The sequence below is a fragment of the Polypterus senegalus genome, chromosome 14, assembly GCF_016835505.1.
Source record: "Polypterus senegalus isolate Bchr_013 chromosome 14, ASM1683550v1, whole genome shotgun sequence".
Classification (NCBI taxonomy): Eukaryota; Metazoa; Chordata; class Cladistia; order Polypteriformes; family Polypteridae; genus Polypterus; species Polypterus senegalus.
The window spans coordinates 78661387-78683299 of record NC_053167.1 but is presented as its reverse complement, the minus strand read 5'-3'; the positions used below and the strand labels follow the sequence as shown (position 1 = coordinate 78683299).

Below are 21913 nucleotides of genomic sequence, written 5' to 3'. Positions count from 1 at the left end.
TCGAAATTCTACACGTAACGGTCATAACGGTCGACAATGTCCGCCATGTTGAACTTTCTTATTTATGGCCCCATCTTCACGAAATTTGGTAGGCGGCAAGATTTTATCGATGAAACCGGTTGTATGCTTACAACGCTTGACAGATGCTGAATGTCACTTCAACACAACAAATCCTGCAAATACTGTTGTAATTGAAACAAACCATGAAACTGAAACCGATTAAAGAGTAAGCTCAGCGCACAGCTTGGTCATGGGCCGAGAGGGCCGAACTGACAACATGGTATACAAAGAGATCCTTAACAAATAATTACTGGCATATTTTCCCTCAGTTTAAAAAGGTTTGATTTTCTTCTTAATAAAAATTTTAATGCAGTACTTTGCTGCTACAAAGCGCTAGTATTTTGCTAGTCTCTAATAAAATCAAATAAACGTATAACCTGAATTTTGCTAGCATTTACATAAAGAGAAGCATCGTCAAGAGATTGTATAAAATTTTCCATGAAAATATTTTAGCCATCCTATTAAAACTAGTTTGGAAAAACATATGGTGCCATTAGAGTTAAAGTACTGTAATACCAGTTTTTACTGCTGTCATTTTACTTACATTCATTTACATCTATCAGATTTTTCAGGTCTGACAACTTTGCCTGAATGGAGAAGTGCCTCTCTAAAACAAAGAATAAAGAACAAATGTTAACCTTTTGGTCACCTTGTCTAAATTATACCACACCACAGAACTGTACAAAAGCAAATAATATAATTTGATAAAATTACAGGGCAAAAAAACAACCATGCCAAACTGTTACTTCTTTGTTAAATAAAGACTGATTTTGTAAAAGAGACTAAACTTAAATTCATTGTTAAAGTAAATTAGTTGTATCCCCAATAAATGAAGAAGCAGCATTTTCCTGATGTCAAACACACCAACCTAGTCTCTCATTTGACTACATCAGGAATATTTTTTATAAAGATATTATCAATAAATATCCATTCATCCATCCATTTTCTAACCCGCTGAATCCGAACACAGGGTCACTGGGGTCTGCTGGAGCCAATCCCAGCCAACACAGGGCACAAGGCAGGAACCAATCCTGGACAGGTTGCCAACCCACCACAGGCCACACACAAACACACCCACACACCAAGCACACACTAGGGCCAATTTAGAATCGCCAATCCACCTAACCTGCATGTCTTTGGACTGTGGGAGGAAACCGGAGCGCCTCTCATAAATGTGACCATGTAAAATGTCAAAATTTACCTTATCAGGAAAAACACCTCTAGCTCAATTGGATATACCACATTTATTTTAATAATTTTATGATAATGTCTAGAAATTCAATTACTGTAGACTAATAAATAACCCCGTTTGTAGAATAATTTATTTTAAATGAGGCCCACACAACTGTGGACATATTTAATTATATTTTGATAAAACTGCTATATCACGTGTTTGAGATACGATTAGCAATAAAAAAAGAAATGAGAAATTGGATTCTGAAGTGCTTCAAATGAGTTTCAGAATGTTATTCTGAATGTTATTCTCCGTACTGACCCCTACTCTCTCTTCTGTTTCTTTTTCCGGTTTCTTTGTGTTGGCGGCCTGCGCCACCACCACCTACTCAAAGCATCATGATGCACCAACATTGATGGACTGAAAGCCAGAAGTCTACGTGACCATCATCATCAGATCCTTCCATGAAAACCCTAAATACAAAGAGGACTGTTTGACTTATGTTAGGTAGATTGCCCAGAGGGGACTGGGCGGTCTCATGGTGTGGAACCCCTACAGATTTTATTTTTTTTCTCCAGCGTTTGGAGTTTTTTTTTTTTTCTGTCCACCCTGGCCATCGGACCTTACTTATTCTATGTTAATTAATGTTGATTTATGTTTATTTTTTATTGTGTCTTCTATTTTTCTATTCATTTTGTAAAGCACTTTGAGCTACATTTTTTTGTATGAATATGTGCTATATAAAAAAATAAATGTTGTTGTTGATGTTACTTGACATTTCCATACAATGCAATTGAGAACAAGATTACAGCAGAGGAGATTAAGCTTACTTCTGAAAATGGAATCAACCAAATTAATAAATGCTATTTTGAACATTAAAAAGATACAATGAATTAAAAAAAATTTAAAACAAATATAAAGCCTTAAATCACAAGATTATTTCCTCAAACCAATAAATGGAAGAAAATAAAAAAGAAAACTTGACTTGAGGCAAAAAAAACTTTTCCGACACAATATACAGTATATGGAGTGATGGATCTGGATTGTTGCAGTGGCTACAGGAATGTATTCTATATATTTTTTTTCATATGACGAGAGTCTAAAATTGATACTGTTTCACCCACCTCTCTGTATGTAATCTTAAAATGCTGCTTGTTAATTTTATTTCAGATTCATACAGATGGATATTTAGATTGTTTTATTTTAGTTTTCTGGTTTGTGTTTTTGGACTATTATTTACTTACATGAGAAAGTGTCTGAGAGATGCTAATCTACTATAGTCCACAAAAATCTTTTCTTTTAATTGCAAAAGATATATTGGCATAAAATGTGGACATATGGTATTTAATTTAAAACCAACAATGTGCGATGCGAAGGATTTGAAGAAGGTTTAAATTATTAATAAAGACAAAAAACAAGACAGCATTGCTGAAAAAGCATTTTTGGCAAGAAATAAGTTGTAAGGACAGCTAACTCCAATATGCTGCATATACAGTAAATGGTATAACAGACAACTAAAATTCACTTTTTGTGCTGACACTAAAACCAGGAAATATTTAATTAAGGTCTAATTGGAGACATCCAACAAAGATCAAACAACAGTACTACTGTTATTAATAATGCTACTTCACAGTATTTTTTTGTTTCACAGTTAACAAAATATTTATATATACAGTATCTCACAAAAGTGAGTACACCCCTCACATTTTTGTTAATATTTTATTATATCTTTTCATGAAACAACACTGAAGATAGGACACTTTGATACAATGTAAAGTAGTCAGTGTACAGCTTGTATAATAGTGTAAATTTGCTGTCCCCTCAAAATAACTCAACACACAGCCATTAATGTTTAAACCGCTGGCAACAAAAGTGAGTACACCCCTAAGTGGAAAATGTCAAAATTGTACCGTGTCACTATTTTGTGTGGCCACCATTATTTTCCAGCACTGCCTTAACTTGTACAAGTTGTACACTGACTACTTTACATTGTATCAAAGTATCATATCTTCAGTGTTGTCCCATGTAAAGAGATAATAAAATATTTACAAAAATGTGAGGGGTGTACTCACTTTTGTGAGATACTGTATATTATTGATGACAAAAGCGATCACACCTTAAAATTTCCAGTTAAACAGGCATGAGACATATTAGCTGTGGATACGTTTGCAGACTCACATTTAAAAAAGGTCTGCATCTAGCAACACTGCATGTATTTACTTGGAGCAGATCTTAACATGTTTCTACTAGAGATTTTATTAGAAAAATGAGCATAGTCACAAGAAAATTCCTAAACCATTAATGCACCTTTGTGGAAGATTAATAGCCTTTTGAAGTACACATACAGCAACAGCAATAACATCAATGACTTGACAACGACAGTATTTTCCCCAAACATTTTGGGATCAAATTTGATGTTGCAGGTACCGTGATACAATATACAGATGTTTGCTTTCAACAAAATATAAATATAACTCAATATCCATGTAGTCACATCTTTACAAACATAAACACAGCCATACATGCTATCCAATAAAATAAGAAAATACTTTTAACAAAACTTTCATAAAGAACCTTTTTTACACACAACCACCTTTGAAGTAAGCACAAAAAACAGAATGCCCCACCAGATGTGAAATTTCAGATATTTATACATGACCAGATATTAATACATGACAAAAAAAATCAAAAACATCTAACAAGCACGAATATTTTAACTGTTGACTTTGATGTTCAATACACTAGATTTCTCCTCTTTTAAAGTGCACATTTCTACCCAATTAAAATGAACAATATTTTGAACAGTACATAATAAAGAAAGTGAAAACAGAAACATACTCTACCTTTAATATTAGTTGAAGCAGCAGATTTCTTCAAGCTGGATTCACTTACATCGCTGACATTATTACAGTCTTCTTCTTTCGTCACTTCAACCATTATCGGTTCCGATTTAACACCATTACCTTCTGTCTTGACTATAGAAATAAATTACATAACAATAAATGAAATCTCTCAAACTACCATAAAAAATACACAAAATTACAGTATATGATGTAATGAAATATGACAAAATTGAACAATACTTTCGTACTCTTAGTTAGCAAAATGATAAAAATGTTGAGTGGCCATACCTGAAAATAGAAAAATAAGACCAATGCCTTATAAAAGACAGTGATAGTAACATTTCGCAATATTAGAGCAGAAACAGATAAACACAGGAAATTCAGAAGATACAGGTACTCCTTACCATGTTAATATGTTGGGTACAAAAGGGGAAAGAAAAGCATGCTGAGCAAAATAAGGATCTAATAGTCTACAATATTCCTTGCTGTGAAAAGCATTACGGTATATAACAGACACACTTGGTAAAACAGATTGCAATACTACATATCTGCCCTGACTGTACCGTTAAAAAAAGGGAGTAAATGAAGGAAAAGCACAGTGAGTAACTAACCTAATTTTGGTGGCAATGCAAGAACCATCTTTGAATATGGTGGCATTCAACATCAGGGTACACAGATATACCTCTAAACTCCATTAAATTAAGATATACCAGTTCCGGGATTTTGCACTATAGTAGAAAACCTTGTACTGGAGGATCATGCCTGTAGATGTCCCAGTTTTGCTTTTGAGTGATTTGTATTTTTCTAATTCTATAAATTTGTACACAACTTTGATTAAACATATTAATTTACTTAAAACTGATATTCCCTTTATAACATGAAGCTTCCATCAAGTAATTAACCTTACTATTTTATATTGTTATACATATTATATGTACATATTACATTTGTGTTTGCAGATATTGTAAATAAAATATACTCATCTAGCCAACCCGGGGCGTACCATATGCCGCATAATCAGGCCAATTTTTTAATGATTTTTTAAGCATAGGGAGAAAATTAACATTTGAAAAATCGGTAATGTAATAAGTCAGCAAGAAAAGCAACATTGTAACAATGCACGGAACGAACCAACACACAATCGTCCATGACTGAAAACTGGCGGACTGCCATCGTGCCTTGTCCTGCCAGACGGAGGGATGCGAGAGCACTGTGCTCAGGCGCGTGTGGAACGGCAGGAGAGGAGAAGGAGGTCCACTCGGCTCCCTCCGTCATGCTAGTCTGCTGATATGAAGTTCAGTATGCACTGCCCGCTCATGTGCCCACCTCCAACTCGTCACTTGAGTCGTTGTCGTCTGTGCACAGTCCAGATGCACATTTGATTCACGTAGACGTTTCATTGCTCTGTGCGATTTTGGCTGCGTTTCTATATATAATCCACCACGACACCCGACCACGGTAGTAGCGAGGTGGGAGGGGGGTGTGCACAAAGGGTAGGGACGCAACCAGTGGGAGCGTATGAGTCGCACTTAGTGGGAATTCCACAGTTTGTAGCCTGAATGGGGTTCAACGACTTACTCACGCCGGGTAGACACGCTCAATCTCATGCATAATTATTAATTGAATACTATGCTTCTGGAAAGACACGGTTGTCTAAAACGGGTTGGTGTGAGAATACAACAGTAAGTGAATGAAAAGATGGAACTCTGGAGAGAGCAAAATACAACACAATAGTGAAGCCGCGGCATAACAAACGCCGCGTAATTATTTATTGATGGTTGAACACTTCTGGAAAGACACAGTTGTCTAAAAAGGAAGGGTTTGAGGATACAACAGAAAGTGAATGAAAAGATGGAACTCTGGAGACAGCAACATATAATTGTCTGTGAGTGAAGAAGATGCATGTTTGTCGCGGATGTGAATTGCTGTATGTAGCGTGTAAAACAGTTTGCTATGGTGCACGCGGTCGTGCGTCGTAACCGAAAACTCGGATTTTAAAGACTGCTTACTTCATTGTGTTTTAATCTCAGTTGGAAAGGATTGTTTTAAGGATCCCATTGGATACCCCTCGCAAACCATTTTACATGCTGCATATGGCGATTCACCTCCGCGAGAAACATGCCTCTATGAACAGTCAATGTGGCTCGGAGGTGCCAGGAGTTGGTGGGCGTGGTTCCTTCCTGCGTGCACCATAGGTGTCTTGCTTGTCGGCGGCTCAGTGAATCCACGCCCCTTCCGGCGTGCTTTCCATGGTTGTCTTGCCTTAGTGAATTATATATATATAGATCCTAAAATGCCAAGTCAAATTTATATCAATAAATGTAGTAAAGTGCCTTCTTTCTTTCATCACTAAGAATTGTGAAGTTTATCAAAACACATACTATATACTGTAGATTTAACAAAAAATGCATACATGAATGTGAATATATAAATCAATTGATAATCCATTTAAACCACCAGATTACAGACACATGTTTTACAGGTAATACTATATCAAAGGGATAAAATAGCAATAATTCTACATTTATGAAACTCATAACACATTGTCATACGATTGGCCTCCATGTCAATTATTATCTATCTTACCTTATCTAAGGCAGCAAAGATGCTGGCCTTGAATTGATCTATTTGCTTAATTAGCCAGCCTAATTTCTTATATTTCTTTTGTTTTCAGAAAAATGTGCTAGTATGATATTTACAATTAGAATAAATTCAAAATGAAAGAAAGTGAAGGCACAAGTACAAAAGACACTGAATGCTAAAGAGTGTCTAAAAAAAATTTGTCTAATTAAACAATGAGATAAATTAGATGACATGGTGTCTGAATATGAATTTGAGATACCAAAAGTATTATATCAATATCTTAAAATCTCAAATTTCATATATCAGAAAAATATAACAAAAATATATCTTTTAATGTTGGTGGTGACATAATTGACATATTCTACAACTCTGTAATGGCCAGTGTGATTTTTTTATGCTGTAGTGAGCTGGGCTGGTGTGACGAGGGGCATCACAGATCAGATTAAATGTATGGCATGATTCTGAAATTTTAACTACTTATGGTTGAGAAAGTAGTTAAGAGTAGGCACACTTACGTAGAAGGGGGTGGAGTTGATGCAGAGAGCCATGTCACTTAGCAGGGTATGTGCAGGGTCTGGGTGACCGATGCATAAAATGGACAGACAGGAGAGCTGTTTACCTGGCACTAGTTTGCAACATGGTGGAGGTGGCATTAGACTGTCAGCAGTGGGTTGCACATGAGTTCATGGGAGAGTCTGCAAAGGTAACTGATGCAGTAGTGTGCTGGTGAGAACCACATGTAGAGTAATTAGTCCCTCTGCAAGAATGAAAACTCAGGGTTTGAGGTTTTAAGGAACATTATTTTTTTATATGTATTATAATATGCAAGAGCCTAAATGAATGAGCACTCTATGCATATCTGAAGAAGTGCATACGGACATTATAGTGAAAGACTGTACTTATTTTAATAAAGGGCTGTTTGTTTGGTTTGCAGTACTATTATAAGTGTGTGCCTCATTAATTCACTGGCACATATTTATTCAGTGGACTGCGTAAGCTGATTAAAAAAAAAAAAGGCACAGGTAGGGGCTCACTCTCAACCCACTGGAGGTAATAGTAGAATGGAATGAAGACAAAACATTTGGCCATTCTGAATAATCCTGCATATTCTCTCTTGAACACACTAGCAATGACTACTTTCAGTCTATTACTCAGCAGAAGCTTATCAAAAAATGTTACCGAGGCGCTATTATAATGTTTTAGTGTGATTGCTCTTTATTCCCTTTAGCTACATAGGGTGTCTTCTTTCATTTTAGTAAATCTTAGTGTGTGTTTGTAATATATTTATGTATTTATTGATCCAATATAAAGTACAGTACACTGAAAATTACAGAGTTAAGTAATTTTGACACGAGTAAAATGAGTTTCTTACACGTCCAAATACAAAGGATACCAAAGTTGAAGTATCTCAGCATGGGTTTTACATATCTTAAACTCAAAAGTATCTTATTTCCAAATATCTTAAAATTCACTTCACATATCTTAAAAAGCAGTTGTTCTCCAGATATCACAAAATTTAAAAGTGCACTCCACATCAGATGTTGACGTTCTCTCTAACTGCTGTTTTGCCCGAAAAAGACCAACGAAAGTACGTGCCCTGCCTTGTTGATGCTATCTATTCAAAAAGCTCAGTGGGATGACCTCGCAACGTACATATTCTAACAAAAGCGCCTCCTACATTTCCCGTAATGCTCTTGGCAAAATTCAGACGCACCACGTGCGCCTGCGCCGTGGCAGGCGGCGAATGCAAAGTAATTTCAGGGCTATGTATGTAAACAGCACTAAAGAAGCAAGAAATTGTGCAAAATTAAATAAAAGCATAGTGTATATGCCACAATATAAGTACCCAAAGCACTAAGAGAGCATTAAACTTTCAACGAAACATTGATTAAAGTTTATCTTACCATCACAGTTGTACTTGCAAACAGTAAAGCTGGTTTTAGGGTATTTGTTTCTTCGTTCAGTTAATCATGTCTTAACATTAAAGCCAAAAGAAAACGAATTTTCACTAATATTAAGACACATACGTTTAATCCACAAGTACAAGAGGCTATGCATTACGAAAACACTGTCTTGACACACATAATAAAAACGTTTCTGTGTAATGAAATGCCTACTACATTTTTTCCATTTGGAGTAATGCAGAGAAACTGTAATACGTTCCGTGCTATTGAAAGGCTTTAGAAATTCGATTTGTAATTTCATCAAGCAGATCCTTAACGAGGCTCCACAACAGAAATACGTCATCCGAGTAATTCTAACCAGACAGTACAGCTGACCATATTTTACGACAACGGCTTTATTTCACACGATGTGAATGCTTGCAAAACTATGCTTGGAGCTTTAAGAAAAAGTAGGTTTCATTAAGCTTTTGCTGCAGAACGGAGGCCTCGGTCAGTTTACTGCCAGTGGCAAAGTGATAAACAAATGGCGACTTCCTGAGAGTCACACACGTCGCATGAAGTCGCCCTGTGCTGCCAAGACCGTTATCGGACATTATTTTAACTGGAGACAACTGTTATTTTCTTACTATTTTCTTTTGCATCCTCCTGACTGACTCTCACGGTCTTCTCTTCCTGTTGTTCCGCCATGTTAAGTAAGTCGAATGCTTACGGTAAAGTGAATTCACCAAAGTGTTTACGTAAAGTAGGGGAGGGGAGCAGGTAGGCCGCTGTTACGCAGCAGAACGAGGGACATACAACGTACTCAGTGCACTGAGCTGCAGAGGCACGCATCAATTTTTTTATCTAGAGTGTGACAGTATTAGGCGTAGCATAACGATTAAGAACAGAAATCAGACGGAGTTTTCTTTAAAAATGTGACGCTTTCTGTGTTATAGCGTCATCCAGCGTAAAAAGGCTTAACGTGAAAAACTAAATAGCTGAACAAATCACTTCCAGTTAAATAAGCGAGTGGTAATGTACCACAGCGAGGAGTGGCGTTGCATGAGTAAATATATTGTTTACCATACAGTAGCATATCATTCCCAGTGGCACTACTGCCCATGGAAAGTTTTGTCCACCTTAATTATTCTGTCTCTTGCTTTTTTTCTCCATCCTCTCACTTTAAGTTTTGTCAGAACGGCTTCAACTTTCTCCATTGATCGTTTCCTTGGTCATCCAAAACTTCTGCTGCCTTATAGGTTATTATTCGTGTTCATAAGAGGCACTTGTGAATGCTTTAAAGTCACTTAAGGTTTTTTTGTCTTGTGCCTATTGTTGATGAAAGGAAATGTTGATGGCTAGTTATGCAAGACGTTGAGATTTTTGGGGTTCCCACAATTTATGGCCCTCTAGACCCCAAAAAAATATTTTTAAGCAATTTTTGGACCATATTTTGTGCAGGACATTACATCCTAATGATAAAAAGTAAACCAATAGGTTTCTTCAGGAAAAATGATAAGGACTTGAATTTGTGCCTCCTACATCAACTGGCCCCAGTGGTTTGCCCCTTAATGGGATACAAAGGGGTCAAAAATACTGATTTTCACAAAACTTAGAAAAAAATAGGGATCAGTAATACAGGCTTTGTAGAGTGTCATTTTATGCTGTTTCAATGCTACTGATCACAAATATAAACTGCTCAAAAAAATTAAAGGAACACTTTGAAAACACATCAGATCTCAATGGGAAAAAGAAATCCTCCTGGATATCTATACTGATATAGACTGGGTAATGTGTTAGGAATGAAAGGATACCACATCGTTTGATGGAAATGAAAATGATCAACCTACAGAGCCCTGAATTCAAAGACGCCCCAAAAATCAGAGTGAAAAAATTATGTGGCAGGCTAGTCCATTTTGCCAAAATTTAATTGCAGCAACTCAAAATTGTACGCAGCACTTTGTATGGCCCCTGTGTTCTTGTATACATGCCTGACAACATCGGTGCATGCTTCTAATGAGATGACAGATGGTGTTGTGGGGGATCTCCTCCCAGATCTGGACCAGGGCATCACTGAGCTCCTGGACAGTCTGAGGTGCAACCTGGTGGCATTGGATGGACCAAAACATAATGTCCCAGAGGTGTTCTATTGGATTTAGGTCAGGAAAGTGTGGTGGCCAGTCAATGGTATCAATTCCTTCATCCTCTAGGAACTGCCTGCATACTCTCACCACATGAGGCCAGGAATTGTCGTGCACCAGGAGCCACTGTACCAGCATAGGGTCTGACAATGGGTCCAAGGATTTCATCCTGATACCTAATGGCAGCCAAGGTGCCTTTGTCAAGCCTGTAGCGGTCTGTGTGACCCTCCATGGATATGCCTCTCCAGACAATCATTAACCCACCACCAAACTGCTCATGCTGAATGATGTTACAGGCAGCATAATGTTCTCCATGGCTTCTCCAGACCCTTTCACTTCTGTCACGTGCTCAGGGTGAACCTGCTCTCATCTGTAAAAAGTACAGGGCACCAGTGGTGCATCTGCCAATTCTGGTATTCTATGGCGAATGCCAATCAAGCTGCATGCTGCTGGGCAGTGAGCTCAGGGCCCATTAGAGGACCCTTGGGTCACCCTCATGAAGTCTTTCTGGTTGTTTGGTCAGAGGCATTCACACCAGTGGCCTGCTGGAGGTCATTTTGTAGGGCTCTGGCAGTGCTCATCCTGTTCCTCCTTGCCCAAAGGAGCAGATACTGGTCCTGATGATGGGTTATGGACCTTCTATGGCCCTCTCCAGCTCTCCTAGAGTAACTACTTGTCTCCTAGAATCTCCTCCATGCCCTTGAGACTGTGCAGGGAGACACAGCAAACCTTCTGACAATGACACGTATTGATGTGCCATCCTGGAGAAGTTGGACTACCTGTGCAACCTCTGTAGGGTCCAGGTATCGCCTCATGCTACCAGTAGTGACACTGACTGTAGCCAAATGCAAAACTAGTGAAGAAACAGTCAGAAAAGATGAGGAGGGAAAAATGTCAGTGGCCTCCACCTGTTAAACCATTCCTGTTTTGGGGGTCATCTCATTGTTGCCCCTCTAGTGCATCTGTTGTTAATTTCATTAACACCACAGCAGCTGAAACTGATTAACAACCCCCTCTGCTACTTAACTGACCAGATTAATATCCCATAAGTTTCATTGACTTTATGCTATACTCTGATTAAAAAGTGTTCCTTTAATTCTTTTGAGCAGTATATTTTTGTTATTTAATTCTTTACTGGTAGTCACCGCACTCCAAAATCCACTTCCAATTAAAAAGTACACATTTCAAACATAAGTATGAGGGTATCGTTTTAGACCATTTCAAGGTGAGAAATTATGATGTTATTTTTCATCCTTTAGTAAAATAGCAAATTTCTATTACAGTCGAGAATATTTTGACTTTAAATATTTATATTGAACCATATATTTTAATAGTTCACATGACTATTCTTATTTATTATATACTTCTACCTTATTAAGTAAATGATTACACTTCCTAAGAACAGCCTGAATTAAGGGGGCTTACGCTAAATCAGGCTTTTTAGTTTCATAAGTGTGCTGTCACTATCTAATTTTTTCCATTTGTCCCAGCCATTGTAGTCTTATGATTTTCACTCACGTCCTTAGGGCTAGGTTCTTATATAGCTCCATGTCTTCAGCATTGGTCTATATTCTTCATTTTCCATCTTTATTTATGGGTCTAAATATCTTCCTCAAGACCTTTCTTTTCCAGGCCTGTAGCAAGTTTTCTTTAGTTTTTGTTAATGATCAACATTTGGCCCCATACAGAAATACTGGTTTCATCTTGATTTTATAAATCTGCAGCTTTAATTTTATAGTCAAGAGAGTTGATTATATTGTTACAAGTTAATTACAATTAGATGCATTACACTAATAAACAATATGCGGTTAGTTTCAGTGTATTTATAAAGCCGCGTCAGGAATGTGCATCTAAGAAAGAAAGGGTAACCACACAGGAACAGTAGCACTGCTTTGACGCTGGGTGCCACCAGTCTGCAAAACCGAGCGGAGAACTTGTGTACGACAGGGTATGAGGTACCATGGAAATGTGCGTGGCTTTACACCAAGTTTAGGTTTTATACATCGCGATTTGAACGTGGAAACATTCTTACGCAACATTTCTGTGCGTACACACTGTTTATACATGAGGCCCCAGGTGATTGTTATGGGTAAAGGTGCTGAGTGGGGACAACATCATGGGACCCTCTATACAGTAGATGTTGGGAAACTAGTCTGGAATGTGTGGAATTTTCAGATAAGAATTGTAATATATTCTGGGTGTTCTGGATGCTCAGGGCTCACTTCATGAATTGAGACAGGCTTTATGTGCTCCACAATTGTTTTTTATGCTGTGCAATACAGTCTTAAATTCTGACTGTGTTTCTGAAGAGTCTGCTTGTTTTTTCTGAAATTTCTCCACAACAGAATTGGCGACCACGAAGGGACTAGAAAAAGGCTGAGGCTGATCCAGAGGCTGGGACTGGGCTCTGAGAAATGGACACAAATAGTGGCCACTTAAAAGGGTAAGCAAATTTCGCTATAAATTGTTTGTGTTAGTTTCACGGACATCCTGCCCCTCCAACGGAGAAGCTGCAAAAGAAGTCTTTCTAGAAGGGCAGCCAGAATTGAGGTAAGAAAAGCTGGCACTATTACAGTGCGAGTGTGTGTGTAAATGTGAATCTGAAAATTCGGAGACTCGAGTTATTCAGTGAGCTTATAGGGCTGGTTGCGAGTGAATCCTGTGTACGCTCTCATCTGTAACTTGGGCCATTCTCTTGGTGCAAGGCTTAGGACAGAAGTGCAGAAAGCTACCAAAGGAGTTGCTGTGCTTGAGCCAGCAGGAGACTGCAAGGAATTGTGCGAGTTTTTTAGAAACAGGTCGGGGCCACTGGTGCACTGGGCTTTGCCCTCCCTTCTTGCTGCGTCTCACATAAAGTCTACAGGTGAGGGGGCCGACAAGGTTGGAGTCCTATGGATACCGCCTTGGATTAGAGACAAGGGTCTGCATAGGTAGGCGAAATTCCTGTGGTTGCCACGCTTGGCTCGCCATATAGTGTGAAATCAAGGATGTTGGGACCATGCAGGTGGAGTGAGTGAGCTAGTGTAAGGGATAGAGAGGGAAGCAAAAAAATATATAAAATATTCTAAAAACAGACCAATATATAAAAATTAAGTGCAATGGAAAGCTCAGGGAAGCACAGGTAAGAGTAGGGCTAGCTTAGTTATATATCTATATTAGATAGGTTATCATAGAGTATGTGAGGAAGCTATGACAACTGACAAAACATAGATTCTGCGCAGGTGTAAATATAGCTTTGCATGTAGGCGTTCTCCACAACATAAGCAGGTTCAGAAATTAGTTTGGTAAGCCAGATAACAAAACAAGCTGTTTAAGAGAATAAACTTCCACAGGCAATTTACTCTTTGTAAATTACTATATACTAAATACAAACTGCAATACAACTGTCTTAGTAGACTATACCAAGTAAACAGGGGAAAACCTGAAAGATTCAGATATACTAAACCATCTGTTTTGCCTTTACAAACCTTAAGAAAAAGGATGAATAGCTTGGCAATATAAGATAACGTTGGAGCAGTACTGCTACTTTTTCATGTTGACAGAAGTAAGACTAATTGGTTTTAGCATATAGTCATGATGCCTCTGTGCACCTGTGGGTGGTGCCCCAGGGACAACCCAGTTGGAGAACACCCGGGGCAGACCTAGGACAGCTTGGAGCCATTAAATGTCTTGACTGGCCTTGAAATGTCAAGGACATTGACAGGAAAGCCTGGAAAATGTTGTTAAGGATGGGGTGACTTGCCCAGTTTGGCTTGTCATGTTGTCACAATAGCAATCACAAGGAAAAGCAGATAGAAACTAAAATGATGAAGGGTCTCCCCCATTCTCAGAAGAATGTTTACCGGTCTTGTACTTATTACAGGTCTGCAGTAGGAGAATGAGTTTGGTAAGTGGCATTATTTTAACTCCAACTAATAATGTAAAGACTTAAAATTAGAATAATGGCAAAAATTTTGTGTGAAAATGTAAAATGTGTTATAAACATGAATTGCATTTGTTCATACTTTTTAGTACATATGTATATGCACATTTAAACACAGAAAAAAATGTTTTAAATATATAATGACAATTATGTGAGAATAAAAGGAAAAAACTTTCTTTACACTTTTATAATTAAATGTCAAAATTAGGTACTTACAAAAAGCTCATTAATAACATGCAACATATAAAGAAAATGAAAGGGTAACAAGTCATTAGTAAGGTAATGTTAACAGATAACAAAAACAGAGCTTATTCTCAAACAAAGACCACCATACTCCAATATTCATACACAGCTTTGCATGTATCAACATAACCTTAATAAATAATAACAACATTACTATTAATAATAATAAAAAAATAATGTTTAAATAGTAATAATGTATGTATATATCAGATTTAATACTTTAAATGCAGTTCAAAGTATTTTGGAAAAAAATGACAATACGAACGACGTCAAAATATGCATTGTATATAAAGACATAAAAATGGCACTACAATAACACAGAAATAATAATAAAAATATAACAAAGTATACAGAGTGTTTTTGTAGACCTAGAGCAAATTGCTGTCTAGCCCTACCTAATTATTCTCCATTTACTTTATTCAAGTCATTATCTGTTATAAAATAATAAAAGCTCAGATGTTTCTGGAGCCATTGTATTAGTCCTTCATGCCAATATCAACATTGCTGGGAAAGTTGTACAATGATGCATTGGCATAAATTGCCATAGCACCAATACAAAGAAAGAAAATAGAAAGAGAGGTTTTTAAAAACTGTTCATGGCCAAACAAATTTGATTACATGTTTGGAAAGCTACTATATGAATTTCAGGTATATACAAACAGCCAACTTTTTTAAGCAATAGTTGAACTGAAAAGCCAAAGTTTAGAAGTGTGTTTTTGGCATTTTGAAATGTTCTACTATATGTGTTTGATTTCTTGATGTTGGTAAAACATTCTGTATTTTTGGTGCAAGAAAAGCAATGGCAATCTCTAGTGCCATTTTAAGCTTCATTCTAGACATTCAGGAGGTCAGCACTTGAGGACTGGATGGAAACTTTTGGGGTCATATAGTGGGACGTACATTCAAAGTTTATGAGTGTTGTGGAATTATCCTAATTGATTATGTATCAATGCTTTTTATTAAAAAAAGTAAAATGTGTTGTATTTTCTAGCTTTAGGTTATAAAGCCTTGTTCCTTTATTTTTATATCTTCCAAGAAGATAGGAAAACTCCCTCACTTCTAGCAGCTTGCTCCTGCCTGTCTGCTTTTACATACAATGGCATAAGGTGGTGACAAGCCAAGGAAAGTGTGTTCTATAAGAAAACTTTGTGCTGTTGTCTAAGAGATGCAGCTGCTTTAAAAACAGCTTTGAGAGGGATACTTGTGCAACAAGAAACTATTAATTTGAGCAGCCCAGTATCTTATGTGTGGGTTCTCCTGATTCCATCTTAATTATGGAAATTGTTCAATAAACAAGTCTCATACATCTGCAACCAGTAAGGAGTAATGTTGGCAAGTTTCAGTCAGATGATGGGCATTAGTGGGCTTGAACATTAAGTAATGGTGGGAAGAACTAGAAGGAGGAGAGTATTTTGCATAGAGTATAAGAAATGTAATATAAACCAAGGCACTTCCTAGTTTAAACATTTCACCAAGGTGAAGTCTCTTTATTGCACTGCTATGTAATAAAGATTGCAGTATATGATTTAAACTTCCTCCTGCCTGTCTTTGCTTAACAGTCATTACTACAACAGTTATAAAGAATCTTGTACACTCTTGCAAGTATTTTAAAATAATTCCAAATGCACAGCAGAAGCCAATGTAGTGTGAGTAGAACTAGCACTGTTTATCAGATACTTTGATTTGAACTTTTACTATTGTATTTTAACATATTTATGTCTTCCTATGGTAATCATAGTACTAGGCTGTTTTACAGTGTTAGCCATTATGGATGCAATGAGAAGTCAAGAAAAATAACACCTTTTATTGGCTAACTAAAAAGATTACAAGCTTTTGAGGCAACCCAGGCCCCTTCTACAGACAAAATGTAACCATATTAAAACTGTATTACAGTAAATGAGCCAGCTTAAAACAAAAGCAAATGTGAGCATCCCAGTGTTCCGCAAAGAAAAAAAGGGTCAAACATTTACTAAGTTTCCTAAAAAAGAAAGCACAGTTTTTTTTTGTTAATCTGGGTAATGAGGGATTTGAAGTTAAGTTCTTAATTACTGATGACCTTAAATGTTTAATTCTGGCTTTACATGTAAAGCTCAACGTTTTGTTTACTATAGCCAACTTATATATTTTATATATTTTGTTATTTTATAGTTTAAAAAAATGTTCTTTTAAAAATACTGCTCACAAACTGTTTGATGCTAAGAGCATCTAGGTCACTCAACATGACCAAGATGTAAAGAGAGTCAATCACTATATCATCTGCATAGCTATGGAAATTAATCTTATGTTTGTTTTTTTGATAATATTGCCCAACAAGAGTGTGTATAAAAAGAAGTTAGAGACCAAATATACATTCACACATATATAAATTTAGCTTTATTCTTAATTTAAATTCCATTAAAAGCTAAGGAATTCCTTTACAATCTAGATAAGGAATACAATTCCCAAGAAGCTTTGCGACCAGTTTTAATCGTATCCCGTCATGTGACCAGAAAACAGACGTACTGTAGATTCTTCAGTGAGGTAAGATTTGTTTTACATTTTCCCCCTCCTCCCCCTTTATTTGGAATGGTTTGTGTATTGGTTGTTTTGATATATCATTGTTAGATGTCGGTTTTGGGTCTAAGTTAAACTCTTTATTATATCGCGTGTCAGTAGTTATAATCAGTTAAGCGTTTTTATCTCTGCGGCCATAAAGAACTTTCTGACCTGAGGATGTTATGGGGAGCGGACCGTAGTAAAGCACATAAACTGAGACGGAATGACACGTTTTACGCTACGATATACTGTACCTGTCAAATGCTTTAGAATACCTCAATTTTTCCAGTTTTTATACAAATGTAATTAGTTGAAATACAATGAATGATTTAAAATTGTGAAAAGGTAAGCAGTAAATGGGCAGAGGTTTAAATTTAAGGTTTAGGTTAGCAGAAACTGAAAAACGGAAATATCAGAATATGGGTTACAGCTAATGGGTTACAACAGATGTTCTGCAGCAGTTAAAGTAAATTAAGCGTTGTAAGTTGAAACAAACAATTTGCACAGGTGCCTCAACTTTTCTTGATTGCTAAAAAAAAAACCTGTCTTGGAACAGACTGCGTTACTACACTCTCCGAATTACTACTTAGACGATATTCCAGAGATAATGGCAAGAAAACGGCAATTAATAAATGAAATGAGACAGAGCATTATTACCCTTAGAAGTTTAGGCCTTTCATTTACAGAAATTGCAAAAAAAAAAATCAGTGTCAGTGAGTAAGGTGGCCTACACAATCCAAATGCTATTGGAAACCGTAAGAAATTCTGATATGAAGAGATCTGGCAGACCAAAAGTCAATTCCCAATCAGAAGAAATTTTGCGAGCCACCATCTTATGTGGGGGGCACCTCACAGCACAACAGCATCACAGTGGTTGAAAAAAAAGCACACCTCAGTTTCTATTGTGAAGAGGAGACTTTGTGATGCAGGTTTGACAGGGCAAATGGCACTAAGAAAGCCATTCCTTAGAGGCAAAATAGGGTGTGGAAATACCATGAACTCCTGCAGACTGGACAAAGTCTTCTCTTAACAGTAGAAACTGAGACTTGCTTTGTTCAAACACTGTTAAGCAGTGCTTGTTTACTGCTTACCTCTTCACCATTTTAGGTCATTCATTGCATTTCAACTGATTCATTTTGAAGAAAAACTGAAGCTTATTGGCATGTAAATTTGTACATTTTGAGTTTATTATAAAGCCCAAGGTTTGAGTTTTAAACATTCAAAATGTTAAAAAGCCGTAATTAAACTCTGCTTAAAAAGGATCATTGATTACATTTTTTTTCCTGTATTAAACTACCAAGATTTAGCTGTGGCAGATATTTATTTTATGTTTAAATGATTTAAAGTTTTGAATTCAGTGCTGTGAGGTTATGAGTTGGGGGTGCATGCCCCAGGACATCCTAATGGTGTGATTAAATGCAAAGATCCTGCTCTAGTTTTAAATGAAACAAACAATGACCAAAAGAATATAACAACAAAATGAGTTACAGATTAAATGATTTGTTAATTAATTTTTCAAATTTAGAAAAAATGGCAAATGTTTTAATATTCGAGGGCCCCATAAAAAGAATCCTTTTTTAAAGATACATTTTGAGATTAAGCAGACTAACTTGTGAAAATCTTTAAACTTAAGAGGTACTACCACTTATTTTGGTAATTTGATAGCATATTGTATACTTTTGTTAGAAAAGAAATATATTGAAAAAGTGTAATATGCTAACCGCATTAGCTTGTTTGTTTTTATGTGCTAAATGAAAATGGTAGTTCAGAGTGGTGAGTGTATTTAGCACACAATTACTTCTTGAAAACTCCACCATCTATATTTTGTTTTAAATGAATGGTCACAGAATTTTAAAACTTCCAATATGTTTCATTTCTACAATATGCTGTTTTTTTGTATTATTATCTTAAAGGCACAATAGTATATAATAAATTGACAAATAATCACTTAGGAAAAGGTGTATTGCAGTCATATTTAGTTGACTTCAATCTTGGTAAAGATTACAAAAACTGTTTCAGTGAACATAGTAAAAAAAAAAAAAAGTTATTTATTTATTGGTAACTCTTGTTACAAGGGGGCTTGAATATACTGCAGGATTGCAAGAAGTGTGCATTTTATTTTAAAATATTCCAGAAATCCCATTGCTTTTTCTAGACAAAATTAAAACAGCTACCTGTAATGTCCAATTATTCAATTACAGCACAAAATCAAAAGTAAATTTTGCATTATTCATTCACGTTTTAAGAGCATGATAATGTGAACAGCTAGTTGGCAGTGAGTGCTAACCTTTTTGACTTGTAGCATTTTGTGGTCAGTAAAGCTGACTTGTCAGGTAGAATGTGGGGATTAGAGATAAAAAAAAAAATCATATCTAACTTACAGAACAAATGCTATAAATAGCACAGATAATGAAATTGAGCCATTACAATATTTCTATGAAAATAACAGTTCTAAATGATTTCCTATTTCTTCTGCAGCTTTACATGGAGCTATTTTGGAGTGGGTAACAGGGCAGGGGAAATATTTCTTGTGATTGCTTGTGGATTCTCTTTGGTTAGTATTTTAGGTTTGTATACATACGCTTCAATTCCAAAAGGAGAGGAAACATTTTATACCTGTACAAGGAGTAATGGGATTTGAGAAGACACCAAATAGCTAGGTGAAGGAGTGAGAAAGAGAAAGGCAGGACAAAGATGAGCCTACTTTGTTTAGGAGGTGTCCCGAGACACCAAGCAATGGGCATCTCTTTCTTGAGTCGATCGTGAAATTCTTATAATACTATATCTAATGTGTTAATGTCAGCTCATACTTACAGTAACATGCAGTAATTTGGGCTACTCAGAACAACCTACTCTACTGCTGAAATCAAGTTAGCAAACTCTACACTGGTTACACTTATTTGATTTTTGAAGACTACAAAATACTATGATGGAAACGCCAAAAGCACACACAAAATATACTGTAGCGTAGTATAGGAAAATATGAAAACATGAGTTTTCAGTTAATACTACGGTTCTAGGGCTAATTCTGAATGAGTCCACAGACAGTTCAGTTTATTTTGTTTAGTGCTTTCACAAAGCCCTTGCACATATTTATGGTTATCATGTATTAACAGTAAATTACCACCCATACGACTTTTATATACTTTACATAAATACAGAAAAAGGGTGCAGTTTTAAAGATGAGCACACAAAGAGACAGTATAATATCCTTAAGCATACAGTATGTAGCATTTCTGTGTAGACCTCCTCTGAACAATAAAGGTAAAGTTCTGTTAATTTTACAATACCATTTTCAAAGCCCTGTTAAACCTGGGCAGGGTTGCAGGGGGCTGCCTAGCAAGCATAGGGCACCAGTCCATCATAGGGTACACAAATGCATACACAAACACATACTAGAGCCAATTTAGTGTTGCCAAACTCCCTGACCTTCATGTCTTTTGACTGCAGAAGGAAACTGAAACATCCGGAGGAATCCCTTGCAGACACGGGGAGAACTTCCAACCTCCACACAGGGAGGACCTGGGATGTTACCTTCTTACTATAAGGCAGCATAGTGTTGCCCTCATGGAAAGATAACTTTTTAAATTTATTATTAAACTAGGGGACTTCGCCCCCTGCTTGCTTCGCTCGCCAACCCCTGTTTTTGGTTTTCCGGATACACACTTTTAAGATTTTTTTTTTCTTTGAATTTTTGCTATTTCATTAGTTTCACTTTTATTTCAGAACTTCTGTAAAAACAATATTTGGAATATTTCAAGTTGCAATATGCTGATTCTTTTAAATGAGGTCAGTGAGACATGTATTCAATGTCTGTACCATAATTCAGGATAGATTTCTCTGTTTGGAATTTCAGCACAGGCAAAACGATCTACATCATCAGCAGTTAATTTTTTTTTCAAAGTAACCAATAAATGCATGTGAGATAAACCCCGTTTTTGAAATTCTGTGACTTAAACTTCAAAGTCTTACAATATTTACATACTTCTGACATATCACCTATGTCCATATATTCGATCTCTATTCGCCTTTTCGTTATTTCTCCGAGTAATAATTTCTCTTAGTTTGCGCTAATGCAATTTTTACTTTCTTTGTTTTGACACTGTCGTTTTTTTTCTGCTTTCATATTCTGTATCTTGCTCTGCATGTGTTTCGCACCTCAGTTTTTTTTTTTTTAGTCCTTTGAATTCCCGTTTTCATTATCTCTAACCTGTTCTGCATGTGTTTGGCACCCTTGTTTTTTAACCTCTTTATGACATTTTTTTTACTTTGTTTTCTACTCTGTCTTTTATTTCTGACCTTGCTTTGTTCTGCTTTTTTTTCAATGACACCTGGTCCATGGTGATTATTTTCCCTTTTTTGAGTAACAATTTCCGTTTGTTTGTGCTACTGCAATCTTCACTTTCTTTTTTTTTATACTTTCTAATTTTCCTACTTTCATATTCTTTAACTTGCTCCACATGTGTGTCGCACCAACTTGTTTTTTTTTTTTGAGCCTTTTGAATTCCACTGCTTTCATAATCGCTAAC

At 36.4% G+C, this 21913-nt stretch overlaps 2 protein-coding genes across 5 annotated transcripts in view; one reads left to right on the top strand and one right to left on the bottom strand.

Moving 5' to 3' along the window:
* Positions 1–9430, bottom strand: part of trmt1l (tRNA methyltransferase 1-like) — a 45900-nt gene extending 36470 nt beyond the window's left edge. Inside the window, exons 1-3 of one of the 2 annotated variants that reach the window (XM_039735734.1) lie at positions 9191–9430; positions 4078–4209; positions 605–667 (exon numbers count right to left, since the gene is read on the bottom strand). In XM_039735734.1, coding sequence (XP_039591668.1) covers positions 605–667; positions 4078–4209; positions 9191–9251 — 256 coding nt within the window. In that variant the 5' untranslated portion in view covers positions 9252–9430. Of the gene's footprint in view, positions 1–604; positions 668–4077; positions 4210–8564; positions 8635–9190 lie in introns of those variants that run through there. The other variant, XM_039735735.1, reaches the window with a different exon arrangement.
* Positions 9431–17292: 7862 nt separating this feature from the next.
* The window catches only part of swt1 (SWT1 RNA endoribonuclease homolog), a 121301-nt gene continuing 116680 nt past the window's right edge, over positions 17293–21913 (top strand). For 2 of the 3 annotated variants that reach the window (XM_039735728.1, XM_039735731.1), the window contains exon 1: positions 17294–17369. The gene's annotated coding sequence lies outside the window, so the exon portion shown is untranslated. Of the gene's footprint in view, positions 17370–21913 lie in introns of all 3 variants that reach the window. The other variant, XM_039735733.1, reaches the window with a different exon arrangement.